Source organism: Palaemon carinicauda, chromosome 18 (assembly GCF_036898095.1).
Source record: "Palaemon carinicauda isolate YSFRI2023 chromosome 18, ASM3689809v2, whole genome shotgun sequence".
Taxonomy (NCBI): Eukaryota; Metazoa; Arthropoda; class Malacostraca; order Decapoda; family Palaemonidae; genus Palaemon; species Palaemon carinicauda.
The window spans coordinates 23,753,380-23,775,977 of record NC_090742.1 but is presented as its reverse complement, the minus strand read 5'-3'; the positions used below and the strand labels follow the sequence as shown (position 1 = coordinate 23,775,977).

General features: G+C 44.2%; 1 protein-coding gene across 1 annotated transcript in view; it reads left to right on the top strand.

Moving 5' to 3' along the window:
- The window catches only part of LOC137657224 (NFATC2-interacting protein-like), a 139,157-nt gene that overhangs the window by 13,780 nt on the left and 102,779 nt on the right, over nt 1–22,598 (top strand). Inside the window, exons 3-4 of the mRNA XM_068391566.1 lie at nt 4,540–4,695; nt 21,316–21,438. Coding sequence (XP_068247667.1) covers nt 4,540–4,695; nt 21,316–21,438 — 279 coding nt within the window. The remainder of the gene's footprint in view (nt 1–4,539; nt 4,696–21,315; nt 21,439–22,598) is intronic.

Here is a 22,598-nt window from a genome sequence, read left to right as displayed (position 1 = left end):
TGTTTGTATCATTCTGTAACTCAGGCAACAAAGTCATTATCAATATATTGCTTTATTACAAAATATAAAAAGAAAAATGAGAAAATAGATATATACTGCATAAACAACTAATATGTCATAGCGTCGTCTGCTACGAGGCCATTAGTTGGCATGTTATCGTGTAGAAGCGGGTTAGTGAGTCATCAGCTGATTACAAAAAAAAAAAAAAATTTACTGTACTTCATTGAAGGAAGACCAATATAACAATAAATGAATTTATTACATATGAATGATAATTGTATGTTTTTATTCTCTCTCTCTCTCTCTCTCTCTCTCTCTCTCTCTCTCTCTCTCTCTCTCTCTCTCTCTCTCTCTCTCTCTCTCGTCAGTTTGAATGCTTTTATGTCAATAGTTGGGTGTTTGAAGGGTGTCAAACTCCCTTATACAAGTTTTTCTCAAGTGTCAAGACGCAGGGTGATTTTTGAGGCCATTTTTCGTGAAAAAAAGTGCATCTTATCACACGGGAAATATGGTATATCTCTTGCTCTTGGTTAACCTCATAAAATACTTTTAGATGACACTGCGAGCGACAATTCCCTAAAGACATGGCCGTCTTTAGAACTAGAAGGAATACCTTCCAAAGATAGAGATTGTAGAGCTTTCAACTGCTCTGTAAGAAGCCCTTGGCTCTTCTAACTCAGGATTTACTTCTCCGGCAGGAATAGCTAAATAGTTATTCTCGACTTTTGAGGCACCTTCAGCTTCATGTTAACTCTTATGCACTCTTCTGCCTCCTAGCCCTTTACCAACTATGTCTTCATCAGAGGAATAACCTCGTAACTTACCATCTTTCCAAAATGAAAAGGAGAGCTTCTCTTCAAAAAGACGTCTCCCCCAAAGGATTTCCCTTCCCCTCCTGTCAGGAGGCATATAATTACGTCTGGATGAAGAATTACACTTAAACTTTCATATCTTGTCAGCCACACAGGGGGTTGGAAGAAGGTATTGTTATGATTAGTGAGCTACGGCTAGGTGTAGCACTAAGACTTACTCTATCAAGTTAAGGACCCCTATCCCAACTAACTGGTACAAGGAGCATTATAATAAATGGGCACCACCCCTTGTTTTGGTTTTTGGCGAGGTATTATCACTTCAAGTTCTTAAACCCTAGTTGGTGTAGAGCGCTGCACAAACCTGAAGCATAAACATGAGACAAGTATATGGCTGTTGAGTGGAGCAAATATTATACAATGATATAGGAATTCTTATACACTTTTACAGTACTAAATGATTAAGTAAACCAATACAGTTTATTATTTCTACACCACCCCTAAAAATCAGTATGACAGCCTAATTTTCCTTCGTTACTGAATTTGCAGAAAATGCAAAACGACGAGTCATTTTCAATTTCATCCCTTAGAGAAGTAACTGACAATCTGGATATGTTTCTTCTATCCCATATGAGGGCACCAAGATGCTAACTCCTACATAGCATAGATATAGTTGCTGCTGATGCCTCCAAAGTACTCAATCTCTTAACTGTGTGTGAGGCAATCTCTATCTGTGAATGAGTAGGGATTCCAGTTTGTCATGTACAGTAATCTCTAATAGTGGAGCTGTTTCATTAATTTTTGCTGCACAGGGAAGATTTTGGGCTGTCCCATACAAGTTTTGGAAGGCCTGGTTACCACACCGAATAATGACTTGCTTATGAACCGTGCTCTGTGAATTATTAGGCCACAAAGTTTTGCATACATTACTGTATTATAAACAGTTTTTTGAGTTGTGATACTATTATTTCTAAAAGAGAAGGAGTTCATATATTGCATGGTATTCTTGTTTTTATTAGAGAAAGTTTTCATATATGGAATGTGACTTACTTTCTCCATATTGTATTTGTTCCCACACCAATACAAATCCTTGTCCTTTTAATAGGAGTGATTTTAGCGAAACTAGAATGGCGATTTAAACTTTTAACGCGGTAAATATAGTTGCTGGTGAGTGGAGGGTATAGGTTTAGTACTCTGATTGAATTCTCTCTTCGTACTGGAAGAATGGTGCACACTGAGAACGTATCTGTGGAGGGAAGTGATCCTTGTACGTTCTTGGGTATGCCAGGAACATTTCCAGTCCTGAGAATAAATTATGGTACACAGTACAGGTATTAGTGCATTTGCTATCAGCGCATGGTCATGATGGACTGGACTCTCACACAGTCAGTTGGAGAGGATTCATCACTCTCTCACACATGTTCAGCACCTTTGGGGAACAAGACAAGATCTCTTTTAAGAAGACACCAGCCCTGAATGATTGGTGCCATCAATACTGATCCATACATGCCTGGTCTCTACATTCTCAGTCTACATGTACTCAGTGGCTGCTGGAGTGGTCTTAGCATGACAAGTCATCACTTGATCTGTCCTCCATGTCCTTGGGTACCTCATGTTTTAGTCACCACATGATCGGACTCCTCGTGCCTGTTTTTCAGTTACTTTTGGGTCACAAAACTTCTGACATCTGCTTAGTTCCAGCTTTTCCAGTCTGCAATACTAGGGGAGGAGGAATCTATGATTGTTCTCTTTGCTTGTACAGACTGTGAGGTATTCCCTTTCATGAACACCCAAAGTTTCCTATCACCTGTTACCTTTTCTGTCCCAGTGCTCCCAGCCCAAAGATCTTCCAACCTGCTGGAATCTTCCCTTGCTCAAAATCATTCTATGCCTTGAGACTTTTCCACCACCTAGATTTCTCGCATGAGATCTTCCACTGCTGCGAGATTTTTGCAAACGGCAAAATCTTCCAACTGGCTTGCTCGATAGAGATTGGAACAGGTGACTTCTCAGGTTCAATCTTAGTGTTTGTATATTCACCAGAATGCTACATTATGCTTGCACAGTTATCGGCAAAGATCCTGTCCAACAAAGGATAATCACTTGTGAAATGCATCTATATGCTGTTTAGTGCCATGTTCTATCGTTCTCTCCAAACATCTTGAGAGCATGAGAGCCAGAAGCAGTTGAGTTACTGAAGGAGAACAGTCAATGCTTGATCGTCTTTTCTTCCTCTGTAAGGGATTGTCCAGTTTCATTCTCCTAAGGTAAGGAAGGATTCTTTGGAGGCAGTGATCGATGACTGAGTCTACAACACTAAGTTCTTTGCATTTATTCACGAGTTTGTTGACCTCCAGGGCAGCCATAATGCCTATCAATGTAGGGATTATGCTCATTGATCGGCACTTTGGCTTCCCTCAAAGGTCTAACCAGCCTTTATAATGCTGTCGTCTTTTTTCTTGCGGATTTTTGCTAGGATGAAGTCCTATTTTCCTATTTTTTGGACCCAAGGAACATCTTATGCTCCAGCTAGTTGAGTAAATATGCACCTCACTCTCTTGGCAATGAACCTTCTCCACTGTTCATCAGTTCAGTGACAGCAGTGCTAACAACAGGTACCTGATGGAAGACTTGGATGTAAGTTCAATTTTTTCTCAGGCCTGGGATCTGCTACCATAGACCATCTTAAAAACAGCTTCCTATTTCAACCACTGGTTCTGTACAGTTGTGTAAAGTACTTCCCTGTGACCTATAATGTCAAATATCTTGAAACAGGAGTATTCAGATTTAGTTTTCTCAGGTAGAAGGCAGGGACCCTGCTGACATTTCAGCTAGCTCACCATTAGGCCTTTGGATCTTGAAGATAGTGACTACTATGTAAGCCCAGAAGATGTAAGAATGTTTTGCTTTTCTCCTCTTTTCTCTTCCCCTCCTGTAGGGTGCAGCAGTTTTCCCATTATGTGCTGAACTGTAATCTGGATGCTGCTAAGCATCATGACATGGTATCTTATCAACATATCCTTTTGGATATAGGATCTTCCACAACTGGCTACCATGGTTCTTGTAGAGACCTAGTTTAACACCTATGACATTTCCATGCTCAGATCAATAGAAGGTTGACAACGAGTCCTCACTTTTGCTCAATAGAACCAAAGGACATAAGGAGTTTCAGGGTTAGTAAACCAGCCATATTGGTATAGGGACTTCCTGCCTCATAAGGATGATTGTCCTATTAAAGGACAATGTTTTGAATTTTTAGGAAAAATACAAAATATTTTTAAAGAATTGTGATTATGACTGGGTGAATGCTATTTTTTTCACCATTAATATTTTAGTGTATTATCTTTATAGTTCCATATGCTTCCCCTGAGATTTGGAATATTGAGCATATTTTTTTTTTTTAACTTTTGCGATTGATCTTTAAATATACTTTTATCAATACTGCTCTGTATATAAGAATGGTACGGTATAAATTATATTAATGAGACCCTAGTAAGATTCTGGAATACCTCTTGCATTTTATAATGGAACTTTTCATAAATATCGTTGTCTTTAATTGATAGAATATTGACTTAGGAGGTTAAGGGTAGTTAAGTCTATTTCCTGAATTTTGGTTTTTATTAAATTATTTAATTTGTTAAAGTGTGTTTCCAAGCATTTTCTTAATAGAGATTTTGTGTGTAACCTCGGAATTTATTGTTTTTTTCTTTCATATACTACCATACTGAAGGAAAGAGGGGCTCCAGAGTTAGTAGGCAGAGTCAAACAAGGCAGTCCAGGGATATTCCTATCAACCCACTTTCCAATGTAGATCAATGCAACGATATTCTAATGGACTTGCCTTCTAGCAGAGGTTCATTGATGGCCCGACAGTCTTCACAAACAAGTAAATATTTTATATCATCTTGTATGGATTTTATTTTTATTATGTTGCTATCAATATTCAAACCAAAATATGGCAGGTCAAAGCTAAAACAGATTCATACATTGGTGTCAAATCAACAAAATTCATGGTTTATTGTATATAAACTGTTAAATTAGGCTTTTAAAAGAATTGTTGTATAGATTTACTATAAAATTGGTTACAGTGTCTACACTGATACGAACTCTCATTCTTTACTATAGGAGATATTCTAGCGCGAGCTGGAAAATACAGCAGAAAAACCTTAACAAGGTCGTTAACAACCGGGGAGGTAGTTATCCACCTGTTGGCGGTGGGGGACCGCTCGTCGGTAGCGAATGTTTACCTTCAATCGAATTCTAGCCGTCGCAGTGGTAACACCGCTGCTCCTGCTTTTGGTTGACTGGCAGACTAGCCGTTCTTTTTTGGGTTTTTGATTAATTATTTTTCTTTTTCTTTGTTAGATGTGATGTCCTCTATTATGAGGAAGTGTCCCGGGGTGCCCCCAAAATCTTATGGCACCTTTATGCCGTGGGTGCAGAGGTCATAGGTGTTCTGAAAGCTCCCCCTGCCAAGTACGTAGAGAGTGGTCGCCCTCTCAGTGGGAGAAGTTCGAGAAGAGGAAGAAGAAGAAATCCAAGAAGGACTCGTTACCTCCAGGTTCGCCGTCGAAAGGTAAGGAGTCTCGGGCCTCTTCTTCGGTCTCTCGTTCTCTCCCTTCAGACTCTTCCTTGCCTCCCTCCTCCGGAGGGGGAAGTCAAGGAAGAGTGGCACCATTGATTCCTCTTAGTCAGGAGATCCCGTTGCCTCCCCTAGTGGGGCAATGTTTTCGCCACCGGGAAGGACTCCGTTACCGCTTCCATTCCTGATCATGTATGAGCGGTATAACCTTCCATTGGACTTCGTGGTTCTCCTTCGGAAGAAGTTTGGAATCAGTTTCTCGCAGGCAAGGTTGTGCCTCAGGTCCCTTCTTTTTTATGAACCCTCGGGAGTTCCGGACCTCGCCTACCTCCCGTCAACTCAATCGGTGCACGCTAAAGTTACAGTGGATGTAGTAACTTCAGCTCCTGCGGCGCCTACTTCTCACACCGTTTGTGCTTCTTCAATATCACAGCGTCGCAAGCGCAAACATCGCAGTACCTCCTCCTCCTCCTCCTCCTCCTCGGAGGCTAGGAGGGAGAGAAAGAAGAGGAAAAGGAGAGCTCGCTCTCCTTTGCCTAGACGTTCTCGCCGGAGAGACAGGCGATATAGGAAGAGACATCATCGTTCTCGCTCTTCCTCGCCTTCTGCTTCTGCCTCTTAACGAAACGTCTTGCCTCGAGACTGTGAGCCCTCTCGGCACAAACCTAAGGAGCGCTTTGTCTCGTCATTGTCCTGCTTCGCTGTCGTCTTCCTCTCGCGAAAAATCATCTAAGCGCTTTAAGCGCTTCAAGAAAAAGAGCGCTATGTTACATTCTCATTCTTCGTCACAAGAGAGCTCTTCAAAGCGTAATAAGCGCTTCCCACGACTTTTCATCTAATTGTGCGAGGAGCTCAGCCAAGGGCAAAGCGCGCCCTGACCTCAAACCCTCTCCTTCACATATTAGTTTGAGGGTCTCTGATTGCTCTAGGAAAGTCAGAAAGAGTGCTTCTCCTTGTTCGCTCCTTATCATCAGAGAAAGATCGCTCTCGCCCTTCGACTTCTCGATCTCGCAAGTCTCCGGTCATACACTCGTGGGGTCGATCTCGTCGCCCTCGTGTTTCAGACAGGACAACCTCCCCGGTTCCCTGGCTCCCTAATAAGTTAGAGATTACAAGCCTCTTGAAAACCTCTGAAGAAGATGCAGGGGTTCAACCCTTCTTCGCTTCGGTTGAGAGCAGAGGGAAAAGGCCAGATCACCGATCAAGTCGGGCTCATCCACCTCGTCCTTCAGACCTTTCAAAGAGAGGAATCTCTACAAATTCTACTAGGTCAGTGCCGATAATTCGGTCACTTAATCCTAGACCGTCTACATCCACGCAAGGTTAGGGGCTCCCGGTGCCATTATCCAGCGCTCAGCCTTCTCCTGCAACAACGGTAACATGGTCTCCCACTTCGCCATTGCCTCCAGACACTCCGACTTCTATCGCTCTTCCCCTTTCAAATAAGAAAGATGCGAGGGGTAAGACAAAAGGTGTGTCTGCTACTCGCGTCTCCACTTCACCTGTAATAACACATGAGGAATTAGCGCAGCCTGAGGATTCCTCGGAAGAGCCGCTGTCAAAGGACTTAGAGTCCTCCTATTTAAGGGCTCTAAGAACTATGAGTTATATCTCAGGCCTCGGCGATTTGCATCTGTCTTCTCGACCTACTGACGCTCCAGTCTTAAACAGGCTATTTCGTCCTCCACCGAATCCTGAGACCAGAAATAAACTTCCCTGGTCTGTTCACGCTGCAGGCTGTCTGATGAAAGTCTCGTAGACGGTCTTGGGAGAAACGGGTTCCCTGAAGTCTCGGGGATCCCTTAAACTTTTGCAAATCCCGTTTATTAGGCAAAAGCGCTTTTACAAGGTCAGAGACGCCATCCCTTCTTCTCTGACCTTGGATCCCCTCACGGCGAGTCTCACACCTGGCTGCTCCTCGGAGAGAGACTCTACTCTTCCAGTCTTTTTCTCAGCCACAGAAGCCTCAGCAATGGAAGCGGCTTCAATGTCCCTTCTGGAGGCTTTATCTTGGTTTGACACGTGGTCTGGTAGACTGGTACAGTCGGCTACCTCGCGAGTCACGAGGACCTATCAAACCATGACTCCGTGCAATCCCTACAGAAAGTCCTAGCTGCTGGGGCTAAGACAATGGACTTCTTAACTGCTACAACAGTGAATATGTGGGGCAATTGGGTTCTCAAAAGGAGGGAATCAGTAGTTTCCAGACTTCATAATAGCTTCGGTAAAGCCGAGAGATCAGATTTGAGAAACTCGGACCTTCTACAACCTCTCCTCTTTTCTAAGCAAGCAGTTTCCTCTACCTTAGATACTTGGAGGAAAGAGACGCAGGACACCGCGATGCAAAAGGCTGCCTCCTTTCGCACAATGCAGCAGCAGCCAACTCCACAAACTAAGGCCACAATCGCGGCTCCACTTCCAGCCAAGAGCCTCAGCCGCCTCTCCTTTGTAGTCAAACCTATGGGCAGAGGAAAGTCGGCTCCTCCCAAGGCTAAAGGCAGAAGGAGGAACCCTAGACAGAAATAGGGTCTCGGTTCCCCCCTTCCAGTGCGTAGGGGCGTGCCTGCAGTGGAGTTGAAGGAGGTGGAAAGCTATGGGGGCCATGCAATGGACCACCAAGGTGCTTTGTTGGGGGGGGTACCGCATCCCTTTCATAGGGTCTCCTCCTCCTCTAATTCCTCCTCCGATCTCGTCCTCCCAGGTCCCTCGGGATCGCGGGAAACAGCAGACCCTAGCTCAGAAAATCCAGAGCATGCTTCTAAAGGGTGCCATCCAACAGGTCCCCAACACCTCCCTGGGGTTTTTTAGTGGCCTCTTTCTGGTATAGAAATCCTTGGGGGGTTGCAGACCAGTAATCGATCTCTCTAAATCAGTTTGTGAAGCAGACTCCATTTAAAATGGAGACAGCAGCCTCCGTGATCCATGTGGTGCGTCTAGGAGACTTTATGGCATCTGTGGACTTGAAAGATGCATATTTCCAAGTACCAATCCATCGCTCAACTCGGAAATCCCTGCGCTTTGTGGTTCAGGGTCAAAGCTTCAAGTTCAATGTATTATGCTTCGGCCTCTCAACCGCCCCACAGGTGTTTACAAGGGTTTTTGAACTTTTCCTCCTGGGCACACAAGCACGGGATATGCCTGCTAAGGTATCTGGACGCTACTCCTGGCCTCGTCCAGGGAACAAGCCCTGGATCACCTGAGAAGGCTTCTCGACCTTTGCAAGGATCTGGGGATGTCCATCAACACCCAGGTAGGGAGAGTGTTCCCTTCTTGGAACAATCCATCGCCCAACTGTTGTCTCCACTGCTTCCTCCAGCCATTTTGTGGCAGAGTCTTCCAGGGCATCTTTCCTCCCTGGAAAAACTAGTTCCAGGTGGAAGATCAAGAATGCAAAGTCTCCAGTGGCATCTGAAGACCCATTGATCCTAAAAGAACGATTTCCCATTCTTGCCAGCAGAAGTTTCAGCTCTTGTGATACAAGATCTTCAGTGGTGGTCAGCCAAAGAGAATACTCAGATGGGCATTCCTCTTCAAAGCTCCAATCCAAAGTCAAAACTTTTCGAACGCGTTGCTACGAGGCTGGGGTTCCCACCTAGGCCCAAAGTTAGCATCAGGAGTCTGGTCTCTCCGATAGAGCAAACTCTCCATATAAATCACCTGTAATTGTTAGCATCCTGGAAAGGCCTAAAATACTTTGTAGAAGATCTACAAGGACGAGAGGTGGTGCTGATGAGCGACAACTCCACGACCGTCTCGTATATCAACAAGCAAGGGGGTACTCTGGCAAGAGACCTCTGTCTTCTAGCAGTACAGATTTGCCAGTGGGCAGAAGGTCACTACATTTCTCTCATAGCCAGGTTTATTCCGGGTCGGAGAAACATCGTGGCGGATCAACTAAGCAGGCATCACCAAGTGTTGAGTGGCGAATGATCTTTGGATCTTCGAGTAGCGAAGGCAGTAATAGCTTTGTGGGGTTTCCCCACAATAGACCTGTTCGCCATTTCTCTGAATGCGAAGCTTCCCCGCTGCAGTTCTCCAGCTCCAGATCATCAGGCAGTGCTCCAGGACGCCCTTCAACATTCTTGGGACAACCTGGACGCATACGCCTTTCCATCCTTTTGCCTGCTGAGAAGGGTGATCAACAAACTCAGGACCTCCTGGAACTGCAATCTAACCCTAGTAACTCCTGCATGGCCAAGCAGAGAATGGTACGCAGACCTTCTTTCCCTTCTGGTTCAGGTTCTAAGGTTTCTTCCTCTGGAACCCCTTCTGCTGACGCAGCCACACAGTGGTGTCCCTCACGGGAGAATTCCCTTGCTGAAGCTTCATGCCTGGAGGCTGTCCAATCACTCCTCAGATTCAGAGGCTTTTGAGAGAGATTGGCTGAGTACGTGTCCAGGCATCTGCGTCAATCTTTCACAAACCTCTACCAAGCAAGATGGAGAGTGTTTGCAGCTTGGTGGAGATGGCGAGGCGTGTCTCCACTCGATCCCTCTCTTTCTTTAGTGGCTTACTTCCTTTTGTACCTCAGTCTCGGCGATTAAGGGCTATCGGTCAGCCTTGAGCCTCATCTGTAGACTGAAATGGGTTGCCTTTCCGCCTCGTAAGATATCGCCTTGTTGATTCGAGGTATTGAGAGATCTTGCCCCCCAGTTGAGATTAGACCACCACTTTGGGACGTGTCTTTGGTCTTGCGTTCCTTGAAGGGTCCGCCCTATGAGCCCTTACATAGGGCCTCAGACTACTTTCTGACCCTTAAGACCGTCTTCCTGGTAGTTCTGGCCTCGGCTAAAAGGGTCAATGAGCTACATGGTCTGTCTTACGTCACCCATTCTAGTGGATGGGGGGAAGTCTGTCTCAACTTCGTACCAGGCTTTGTGAGTAAGACTCAGAATCCTTCATCTGCCGATGAGAGGTTTCGAGAATTTCAATTTTCCAGCCTCAATAAGGTAGCACAGGATGCAGACCAGTTGTTACTGTGCCCAGTCAGGGCGCTAAGGAAGTACCTGAAGCGCACCAGACCTTTCAGACCACGCCTCCGTCATCTCTTCCTTAGTACCAACAAGGTAAAGAAGAGAATCTCTCGCAACACCATTTCTTTTTGGCTCAAGAAAGTTATTGTAATCCAACCCAAAGCCCATCAAGTTAGGGGAGTGGTTGCCTCACTAGCGTTGAAGAGAAATTTCTGTCTCCCAAGTCTCAAGAGCTGGGGTCTAGAAACGACAATCTACATTCACTGCTCACTATTTGAGCGACGTGACACATATGTCTCTAGACACCTTTTCTATAGGGCCTATTGTGGCATGTCAACAGGTGCTGTAGCTACCTTACACCCTGTCAAGGGACACTACCCATTGATTGAGGATCCTGTGTTACACTAGGTTTTAAGAAGGACATCCATCTATCTTCTTCGTTTCCTTCTCCCTCCCATCTGGGGATCCTAGTCTGTAGCCAGTTTCAGCTGGACTTGCCAATGGAAGTAAGGTATGAAACTCGTCTGATTCCTCTCAAAGGGTATAAGTTATACTCCTGGTCACGAGGTTTCCCCTTTTCAAGGTCAGGGAATCTTAAGTATGAAGGGGTCCGAGTCGAATGTTCCTGACCCACTTCATCCTTAAACATTTGTTTCCACGAAGCTACAAACTTTCAGTTATGCTAAGATTATGAGGGTCTACAAAGAAAGAAGATTTACAGGAGATTTTTCCCTCAAGAGTCTAGTCTGAGGACTGTCTTCCCTACAAATTGGGAACTCCTTGGCCACCCTAGCCTCAGGAATAAGTCTCCTATAGTAAAGAATGAGGGTTTGTATCAGTGTAGGAACAAATGAGAAACTTATGACAGAGTTTGCATTTTTCCTAGCATACAAACCCGAATTTTTACACAAATCTTCCCTCCTAGCTAGAATCTGATTGAAGGTAAACAGTAGCTACCGACCGGCGGTCCCCCACCGCTAACAAGTGGATAACTACCTGCCTGGTCGTTGACGACCTTGTTAAGGTTTTTCTGCCGTATTTTCCAGCTCGCGCTAGAATATCTCCTATAGCAAAGAATTCGGGATTGTATGCTAGGAAAAATACAAACTCTGTTATAAGTTTGTCATTTCCATTCCATTTTCATTATCAAAAGATATAGAATTTTTGTACTTGCCATAAACATGGTAATGGTTTTAAAAAGCATTTCTTTCTGTATAAATACTGCACTTGAAACCATTTCCTCACCTACTTTTATTTTTTTTTTTACTTATAAATAATCTTACATTTCTCAACCTTTCGGTTTCTTTTATGCAGGAAATTTTTTGCAAACAACCCATATTGCTAAAACGTCTCTCGTCTCTCCCCTCCTCTTTAAGAAAATAATGATAAAAAATTTTTTTTACCAAGGACTCTAGCCTAAAATTTTTTAGACATAAAAAATGTGCACACACAAAAAGTTGATATTGGATACAGTAAATTATTAATACACGACTCAATTCAAACATTTAAAGCACATTACTTTTAAACTTGCAGATGATATTTTGTTACATGGGAGAAATTCTTCACATCGCAGTAGTCTCATTCTTATAGTACTTGTTTACAAAAAATTTTCATACAGAGCTAAATTTTTGCGTCGACTGATGCAATGCTCATAATCTAGTTTGAATATGCATGCTCGTATCCCAATTTGTTCTTATTCAAAGTTACTTGCACACTGAGGTGCTGCTGTATATTTGTTCCCATACTAACAAAGCTTCCGTTATTTATTTGGATTATCTTTCGGCGAAGCTGGAAGGTAGCCATTAGACTTAAAGTGTGAGGTGGCAACCCTGCCTAATCGCTTGAGCAGGTAAGCTGGGGGCTACCCAGCCTGCCTCTATATATACGTACTCTCACAGCAGTGAGGAGAGTCACTTTTCTTTTGGCTCTGTAGAGATCAGACGTGTCCCCTCTCTCCCTAGATTGTCATTGGACTTGCATTCTTTTTCTTTTCAGGTGTGCATGTTTTCTCTTTGAACACCTTCATATGAATCCTTCCAGGGCGTGAGGGTGCTGCGTGCGGTACCTTCATGTCATTGTTGGAGACCGACCCGCACTCTCTGTGTCCTTCATGCAGAGACCATTGCTGCGAGCAGGGTTTGCCCTGTGCAGAGTACAGGGAGTGGCCTGCCTCCCAATGGGATAAGTTTAGACGGTGTAGGAAGAAGGCCAAGCGCGATCTTTCTTCCTCAGGGGGGAGGAAAGCGCGGTCTTCTTCGTCCCGCACCCCCAGATCTCTCTCAAAAGCTCTTCTCGCTCGCACTCTTCCGAGGGACAATCAAATAGGAGCGCAGACCGACTAACTCCATGGCAACCTCGGGGTACTGGGGGTGTTATTGCTTCCCCTAGAGGAGCAACCTTACCTCCAGCCGCTGGGGAGCCATTCTACCTTTCAGATCTTCTACAGGTGTGGCTGACCTTAGAGATTTCGGGACCCCCTTCGAAAGAGGAACTCCTGCGTCTCCATCAGCACAGTGCTAGGAATAACCCTTTTCCAGAGCCGTCAACATCTCATGGTCTGGAACTGTGCCAAGCCCTTATTTCACCTTCTCTTGGACCTTCCACACGCGGACAAGGTGATATGCGTTTGCCTCGCCCAACGGCCTCCTGCTGATGACAAACTTTCTCACCATCATCCTAGAAGTACAGTAGATCAATATCGGACAAGGCTCGCAGATCACCTCCATCCTGATTGAGTGCCGAAGGTCCTTGACTTTCGGACTCTTACATGGCCAACCTTCCCTTTACCCTGGTGAAGGCAAGGAAAACCATGACTAAGAGGCATAGGGACATAGGCTCGCCCAGGGAGATAACCATCCATCCTTTCAATCCTCAACAGATTGAGGTAGTGCTCCCAGACCAGCATCCAATTTCCTTACCTCCTCCAGAGGAGCAGCCTTCAGCTACTATTGCCAAAGCTTTGTCAGGTGCCTCAAAAACCTTGCAAGTTCTTCCCCTTAAGACCGCGGAGGAACGTCCTGTGCGTAGGGAATCGAAGGACACCAAGGAGAAACCCAAGAACGCTGCGGCAAGAGAAGCTTGTATGGCTGAGGCACAAAGAAGGTCCCCTGTGATGGGTCCCTCTAGTGATATGGTTGACGACCCTGACTTACCCCAGGCTCTGGACGTGAGCATGGAGGTGGACGACCCCTTGTATTCCGATGATGAGAATCTTCCAAAGGAGGCTAGTCCGAACTACCACTCTGAACAAGAGAGACGTGAGTCGGAGCACACCTTTTGGCAGGTCCTCACTTGCATGAAGGTCATTAATAGGCTGTCTACTCCTGGTTCCACCACCCAAGAGAGGGTAATGATATGGTTCTCGATGAAATGTTTGAGACCCAGAAGCCAAGCCTTCCAGATCCACTGCCGCTTTGCCCTGGTCTAAGGGTTTTACAGCCGCCAAAAGGAAAGCTGTCACCCAGATAGCTGGAACTTCTAGTTCCTTGAGGGCAGGTTCCTCCTCCCAGTCTCTTCCACTTCCTTTCGTTCTACAAAGGAAGTATCACGAGATGAAGGGGAACCTCATTCCACCATGTCCCTCGACCCTTCAGTATAGTCTTTAACGAAGGGTCTCCCGACTCAAACCCTCGCCTCTCAGAGGGTCTCCCTCTTGGCAGTTGAACTCTTGAACATAGAGGGTGGCGCGAAGTACGCCATGCAAGCTGCTTCATGGCTAGATCTATGGCTAGGATCCTTGGGCTTCATAGTCTGCTCCCATGATCTCTCGAAGGAGTCGGCCAGGAAGACTTTGGAGTCTTTCTTATTGTCGAGTACCCGAACTCTTGATTTCCTGTCGCACCACGTTATCAACTTGTGGGCGAATGTTGTACTCAAGAGAAGGGATACTGTCATCGGGAAATTCCACAAGCAGGTGCCGAAGGTGGAAGTCTCCCGGTTTAGGAACTCCTCCCTTGAGGGTTCTTCTCCCTTCGTCCCAGAGGAGATAGAGAGGGCTGCTGAGCAATGGAGGAAATCGTCAAATGATTCTCTCCTCCATAGGGCCAAGACATTGAGGCCCTATGGTAGACCTTCCCAGTCATCTCATACTCAGCAAGTACCTTCTTCTTCTCACTCTTCAGCTTCTAGGTCCTCAGGACCTTCAAAGGTGTCTAAGTGGCCCTTTCCATCCAAAGGCCAGAAAGGGACCAAGTCCTTCAGAGGAAAGAAGGGAGGAATAGGAGGTGGCCGAGGTGGTCACTCCCATTAGGAATGGCATTCCTCTTCACCTACCACCTGTGGGAGGATGCCTACAGCACCACTGGCAGAGGTGGCAGCTTCACGGGGCAAAACTGGACAGTGGAAGTGATTGCCCTAGGGTATCATGTCCCGTTCATTCAATCTCTTCCTCCTCTGACTCAGGATCCAGTGTATCCAAGCTTCTATGCGAAGGGATCCGCAAAGGAGCTGGTCCTCAGGGCCGAAGTCCAGACTATGCTGCAGAAGGGCTCTCCAAGAGGTTGCGGACGAGTCCACAGGCTTCTACATTCAAATTTTTCTAGGGAAAAAGGCGACTAGAGGCTGAGACAGTTATCAGTCTCTATTCTCTGAACAAGTTTGTGCAACAGACTCATTTCAGAATGGAGACATCAGACACTGTCATTCAAGCGGTTCGTCCAAGGGACTTGGATCTGAAGGACGCATACTTCCAGATCCCAATCCATCTGTCTTTAAGGAAGTACCTAAGGTTCATACATGAGGAAAAGATATACCAATTCAAGGTTCTATGCTTCGATCTCGCGAGACCTCCTCAGGTATTCACCAGTGTGTTTGCCCTTATGTCATCTTGGGCTCACAGGAACGGTACCCGTCTCCTCATATATCTGGACGACTGGTTAATCCTAGCAGACTTGGAGACGACCCTTCTTCGTTACCGAGACATGCTTCTTCAGTTTAGTCAGGATCTGGAGATCCTGATAAATCACGAGAAGTCATTACTGCAACATTCACAAAGGCTGGTATATTTCGGTACGATAATAGACACCATCCAAGCGAAAGTCTTCCGATCAGACAAAAGAGTAAACAAACTAAGGGAAGTGGCCGCACCCTTCCTCAGAAAAGAAGTATTCCGGCGTCTCGTTGGTTGAGTCTGTTAGGCCATCTAACCTCTCATCTGTCTAGTTCCGAACGGCCGCCTCAGGATAAGATCCCTGCAATGGCAACTGAAGTCCGGGTGGAACCAACACTCCGATCCACCGAACACTCGAGTTCTTATAACTCAGGACCAGGTGATGGATTTGAATTGGTGGATGGCTGACGAAAACCTTCGACGGGGCCAGAATCTTCTCGTTCCCCCTCCCTATTTGATCCTGTTCACAGATGCATCAAAGGAAAGGTTGGGGCTCACTTGCTTCACCATAAAATATCCAGCCTTTGGTCAGAGACAGAAAGGTACCAGTACATAAATCTTCTTTGGATGAAAGCAGCCTACCTAGCTCTCCATCAGTTCAAACAGTTGCTGGCAGGTCACTCTGTGGTGTTGATAAGCGACAACACTATAGTAGTGGCTTACATAAACAAACAGGGCGGTACCTTTTTGCAGCCTCTATTTTATCTTGTTAAAAGATCCTCAAATGGTCAGAAGATCATTCGGTGTCTCTAACAGCTCTCTTCATTCCCAGCAAGAGGAATTTGCTCACGGACAATCTTAGCAGAGTGACTTGGTAGGATCCGAATGGTCTTTGAATCATCAGATAGCCAACAAAGTCCTGACTTTTTGGGGTTCCCCGAGCGTAGATCTGTTCGCAACATCTCTGAACAGCAAGCTTCCGCTGTACTGTTCTCCAGTCCCGGACCCTCAGGCTCTATGGCAAGATGCATTTCAACAACATCGACGTGTATGCCTTTCCCCCATTTTGTCTGATGAGAAGACCGCTCAACAAGACCAGCGCATCCAAAGATCTAATGATGACCCTTGTACCTCCGGAGCTATGGCATCACACAGAGGGGTTTCTGGACCTCCTGCAACATCTAGTAGATCTACCGCGAGAGCTTTCTCCACGACCAGATCTACTCAAACAACCACACGCGAAAATCTTTCACAGGACCGTGCAGTCGCTTCGACTTCACGCATAAAGACTATCCAGTGTCTCCTCTCTCTGAAGGGCTTTTCACAACAAGTTGTAGAAAGAATGTCCGGTTACTTGCGTAAGTCCTCAGCCTCAGTATACCAGGTTAAATGCAGGGTCGTCTGTGGTTGGTGTCTTGGAAGGAATCTCTCTCCACTCGATGCCACTATTCCAGTAATAGCTGAGTCCCTTGTATACCTTCGGGAGGAAAAGCTTTCTGTCTCAGCGGTGAAAGGCTATCGCTTAGCCTTAAGCCTCACCTGTAAGCTAAAAGTAATTGACATTTCCTCTTCGTTGGAGCTTTCTTTACTCATACAGACTTATGAGATCTCTTGCCCTCAGAGATTAGGCCTCCTTGGAACGTGGGTCGCGTCTTGAGATCCTTAAAAGGACCTCCCTGTGAACCATTACACCTTGCAACTGACCGAAACCTCACTTTTAAGACGACGTTCTTGCGGGGTACTGGACCATAGATTCGGCCCCTTTTCAGATTGCGAGTCTCTGTTCTGTAACCAATGACCCAGATCAATTGTTACTATGCCCAGTGAGAAGTTTAAGATACTATTTTAAATGCACTGCAGCAACACAGCCCCGACTTACACCACTGTATGTTAGCTCAGGGAGAGTAAAGAGGAGGATCACTAAAAACACGGTTTCCTCCTGGATCCACCAAGTCATCGAAAGAGCCTTGTCTCCCGATCCTCCTCCGGCTCACTGACCTAGAGCCCATGATGTCAGGGGATTAAGCACTTCCCTGGCATTCAAACACAACTTCTCAGAGTTGTAAATACTTAAAACATGCTTGTGAAAGTAGTTTGTCTCTTCGACAAACTACTTTCACAGCCCAATACTTAAAAGACATGACCTACAGGAGACTCGATACGTTTATTATCGGTCCTGTGGTGGCTACTCAACAAGTAGTGTAAGAATACCTCAGGCTCCTTGATGGACAAGTAGCAGTTGGCTGAGGGTATTGGTTACCCGGTTTAAGACTGGGATGAATGAGAGTATGTCTGGCTCTACTTTTTTCATCTTCCCCTCCCTTGGGGTACAGAACCATGGGTCCCTCTGCAAGCTGGCTTTAACCTCTGCAGGTAATTATCACTTCCCTTGTGTAGCCTAGTATAAGTCATAAATTTATGTACTGTTCACATCCCCATTGCTTTCTGCGAGGTAAGAAATGTGATACGTTTTTTTTTTCTTTTTTCCTATAAACTCAGAAGGTGTATATACAAGACAACAAACTGTTACACGGTATTGTACAGGCCTCTATTATACTGAACTCACTGTATATTTTAGCCAGGTGTCAAAGTTTTCCCTTGACCACCGTCATATACTGTACTAGTTAAAACTGGGTTAATGTCCATGCCAGACTTAGGACTTCCACCTATCTAAAAGTGATTCATCCAAATAAATAACGGAAGGTTTGTTAGTATGGGAATAAATGACAAATTTGGAGGTAATTTGTATTTTTCCTTAACTAATACAAACCTGGAGTTATTTATATAAATTGGCCTGCCATCACCTGTCCCCCAAAAGTCCTGCCTTCAATCAAAAGTGATGTACCTCAATACTGTAAGAGGTGGCTGTGTACCCCCCAGCCACCCCCTGCCAAACAGTTAGGCAGGGTTGCCACTTTTCACTTTAAGTTTAATGGCTACCTTCCAGCTTTGCCGAAAGATAATCCAAATAAATAGCTTCAGGTTTGTATTTGGGAAAAATACAAATTATCTCGGAATTTGTCATTTTGCACCAAAATAGAAATTTAAGGTTTGGATATACTGTAATAGATATCATATAAAAAAATCTGCATGTATAGAGAGGGTATTCTGGAATCTTAAACAATGATTACCTACAACAAAGCAGACAGCATACATTCAGCATTCGAGTATCAACCGTGGCTACAGATAATTGAGTCAAACCCCCTATGCAAATGGCAAGTACTGTATTCAAATTTAGAGAATTATTTTGAAACTTTTATATTTCTTGTAATATATTTTTCTCATTTCAACAGTTGGTTCAGTCACATAGGCCATCACTAATCCGGCAACTTTGGGACCAATAGGGTGCCGGATTGTCCATATATTATCCTAGAATACATAATACCAAGTAGCTAACAAACTCATTTTAAACTTGAAATACCCCTTGAATAAATGAATGTTGGTTAACAAAGAAAAGACATTTGAAATAAGTTCAAGTGGAACTTTATTGAAATAAAATTCAAACAAGTAAAATAATTGGTTACTTCCATAGCAGATCATTAAGTTAACTTTGGCTAACACACGGAAGATAATTGCTGTCACTTCCAAAGTAATGTTATTAAAGTATCAAATAAATTCAAGTTTAATGAAATGAGTAAAAGTAATGTTATTATTTCCATAATCTATTTTTGAATTAGTTGAGAGAGAGAGAGAGAGAGAGAGAGTGAGAGTGTGAGTGTGAGTGTGAGTGTGAGTCCTGCCTGCTATCAAAAAGTGACGTAGCTCATGGCTCTGAGAGTATACTGTATATAGGCAGCTTGGAACTCCCCAGCCACCCCCTGCCTACCCACTCAAGTGGTTAGGCAGGGTTGCCACCTCGCACTTTAAATATAATGGCTGACTTCCAACTCCGCCTAAAGTACAGTATATCCACATAAATAACTATGACTATTATTTAGGGAAAAATACAAATTATCTCCGAATTTGTCATATTTGTTGTTGGAGGATTTACTAAGGGTCTAGTTCGTTCTTGGTCTACTGTGTTCAAATAATTGTACAGGCTGAGGTCAAGTTGGTTTCCGTACACTGTCTTGCCTTCTTCACTAAAGTGTATTCTGTCTCCTGTATAATTTTCTCTTGCTGCAGAAAGTCTCCCAAAGATCTATAGATTTCACTTTCTTTTTCTGACACTGTGACTTGAGCCTTTCGTTTATCTCTATGGCCTTACTGAGGGTGAATTGGCTGACATTGAGTCTTTGGAGAATGCCTATAACTATATTATTATCGGTGTTGCTTCTAGCCATTTCTACAGTTGTTTCTAGCTGTTTAACCAAAGGTTCTATTTGGCTAGCAGTATCCTTTCTTAGAAATTAGTCATTTCCAGTTGCCTGAACCATAATAGTGGTCTTCTTGTTCTCTGTTATAGTTTTACTGACTGCTTCTTCTATCATCCGTGTTGGCACCTGGATAGGACCTCACTTTTCTCTTTTTGAGGCTGAAGTGCTCCCCTTGGTTGTTTACCATAGAGTCTCCGATTAACGTCTCCTCTTCCTTTTTCTCTGCTAGGGGAGAGAATCTTTTTTTGGTGTTAGTTATATTTCTAGGTTATTGTTTAGTCTTATTGGCCTTAGCTACCCTTCCTCTAGTGGGTTTCATGAACTCTGTGTTTGTTGGTTATTTCCTATCTATGTCATGTCCTGATTTTACCTTATTTTGTATTACTTGGATACTAATCCCATTTTCTACATCATCTATGACTTTTCACTGTTGGAACTTTGACATGATTTCTTTCAATTGTTTTCTTAGTTCCTTGTTTTCTTTTTTCAATTTTTCTACTTCTTGTTCTTGCTGACAGAACAGGCATACTCTATTACGGTGCAGGTTTGCAGCGCACCCTTCTTTGAAGTCTACGCACCATTTGCTTATTTATCATTTTGCACATTTGTGCTTTAGCTTTAATTTCTCACTCATTTTTAATTTTTCTGTGATATTGTCTAATGCTTATCTGTTTGGAAATCTCAGCTAATAACCTCTAATTATTAGCTTAGTGACCACTAGTGTAAAAAGGGGTTGGCTGTTAGTTACCCATTTGCTGCTGCATCCGCTTAATCCTCGGTGACTTCTTCTTTTCTGTCCCTAACCAACAGTTAAGTCTCCTAAAAGTTGGGCTGTCCCTAATGTGCCACAGCTCCCAACTGCCAGGATTGACAGCGAAAGGCTAGCGATTACTGGGATTTCCGGACATCCAAGAACAGCCAGACTCTTAGGTACTACAGAGTACAGTATTACCAAGAAGCAGCAACTGGGTTTTTTTAGTTGGCCAGGACTCCAAGGCACAAAAGCTATGTCAACCTCATGAGCAGTTGAGCTTATTTCGCTAGGGATCTGTCACGGGGAGTGGTCAGCAATTACACGTTGGGAATGTGCTTTGCGGGGCACCAACGGTACTATTCCTTTCTTGCATCCCCTGTCACCCTGGGATTCCTCCATCCCAGTCTCTGTACTTATTGATATAAAATTAATTGTAAATAAATAATTATTAGACTAATATAAATAAGTTACGATCTGTTATTTACCAAAATGAAAGAAAAATAAATCGCAAATGCGTTTGATATGCATACATAGTAGCATTGTGCGTTCGTACTTACCAACAGAGACACCATTATCAAGTTTTTTCAGAAGTTCAACCTTTTCCGATATTGACAGTGATTTATGTTTACGTTTATCACTTCCTTTATTCACTGGCGATTTGGCTGTGGATAGAATGATCTTTTTACAAAAATAAAGCTTAAAAATCACATAGGAAGAGATTGCCAATGTTTGCATCAACATGCTAACACACGCTATATCTTTTTTATGTTGGAAAGAGCGCTGCCAACCGTCCAGTAGCGAAAATAATTGAGAAACAGTGCGGCCAACCAAGCGCCCAGTAGCACAAATAATGCCGGCTAACGGATGTTTCCGGATTATAGAAGGCCGGATTAGTGATGGTCAACGTATACTTCTTTTTTTTTCTGTATAGAATTTTTTCTCATTTATTCCCTTTATGATACTTAAGTTTGATTTTCTTGTACTACATTTGATTTGAATTTTATATAACTAAAGCATATTCTTTGCCTCTTATCATGCTTTACCATTTCAAAGGAGGGAGACGTACAAGTACAAGTTGTAGGCAGAGAAATCAATCCCGGCCATCATCCAGAGTTATTCTAACTGATCCACCTTCCAATACAAATTCAGTACCTACACCACGGTCATCACAAAGGGGTAAAGTCTCTATATTATTTGTTCTTACACATGCAAACCCACATCTTACTAGGAGTACGTATAACTTCAATGTAGCTTGAACTTGGCTGTTAAAATTTGTAAAGATGTGTCAATACAGTAGTTACTAGCTGATTGAGTGGTAGCCTCGCCCCCTCACCAGCTCTCTAAGTAGCCACTTTGATTTCAGCCACATAGTACAGACATTATTTTAAAGCTTGGCTACTTACTGATAGAATTTAATTTTCTTTCCAGATTGACTGCGAGTATATGTTGGATTCAAGAGAGCTCATGCAGTCCTGCCCTGGTAAACGGTGTTGCAATTGCTGTCAGTTTATGAGCCATGAGGAAGTGTATCCCCATTCTGCAGGGAGTATGATTGTTTACAATTATCCCCCTATAAAGAGTGAAGGGTGTGGCTGCCTTCATAGTGGTCCCAATATAGCAGCAGAAGGAATAAGAAGTCCAAGGGGAATTTTTTGGCTTCAAGGTCTTCCCCCAAGTCTAGGAAGTTGTATGGTTTTCAGTTCCTGCCCTCCATTGGTGTAGTTGCTGTGCCCTCTTCTGGTTCCTCTAGAGTAAAACCAAAGAAGGAAGGAGACTCCCACCTGCTGTCGGGGCAAGCTTGAGGTGAAATGGCCTTATCACCTTGCCTTGGCAGAGGTGATATTTCTCACCCTTGTAATTGCCTAAGGAACTTGTGGCCTGCTTTAAGTGTGGAGGGTGTTCTGTTCTTAAAGGAACTACTTCAGACCTTAGCTGTTGCCAAGGTTCCCAGGACTTCTGGCACTGGAGTGTCACTGTCTTTCAACCCACTTGCAGAAGGTGCTCTTGATGAGACACTTGTCGACCCGTCCCTGCCTGCCGAAGAGATAGTTGATCTTCAATTCTCGCCTTCTGTAGCTTCATCACCGCCGGCAGGAAAATCCTCAATAACTTCTGGCAAGGAGAGGAAATGACCTCATACTCCTCCTCCTCCCAGCCTGGACCTGTTGCTGAGTCCTTGAATGACACCCAACAAAGAAGAGCAAGATTCTTGTCCTCTGCTGGTGAGCCACCCAACCAAGAAGAGTAAACTTCTCAAGTCTGATCAGAATTCTCTTTACCTCCTTCCATGTACATTTGATAGATGATGCTGTGCCTCTTCTAGTTGCAGGTTATTT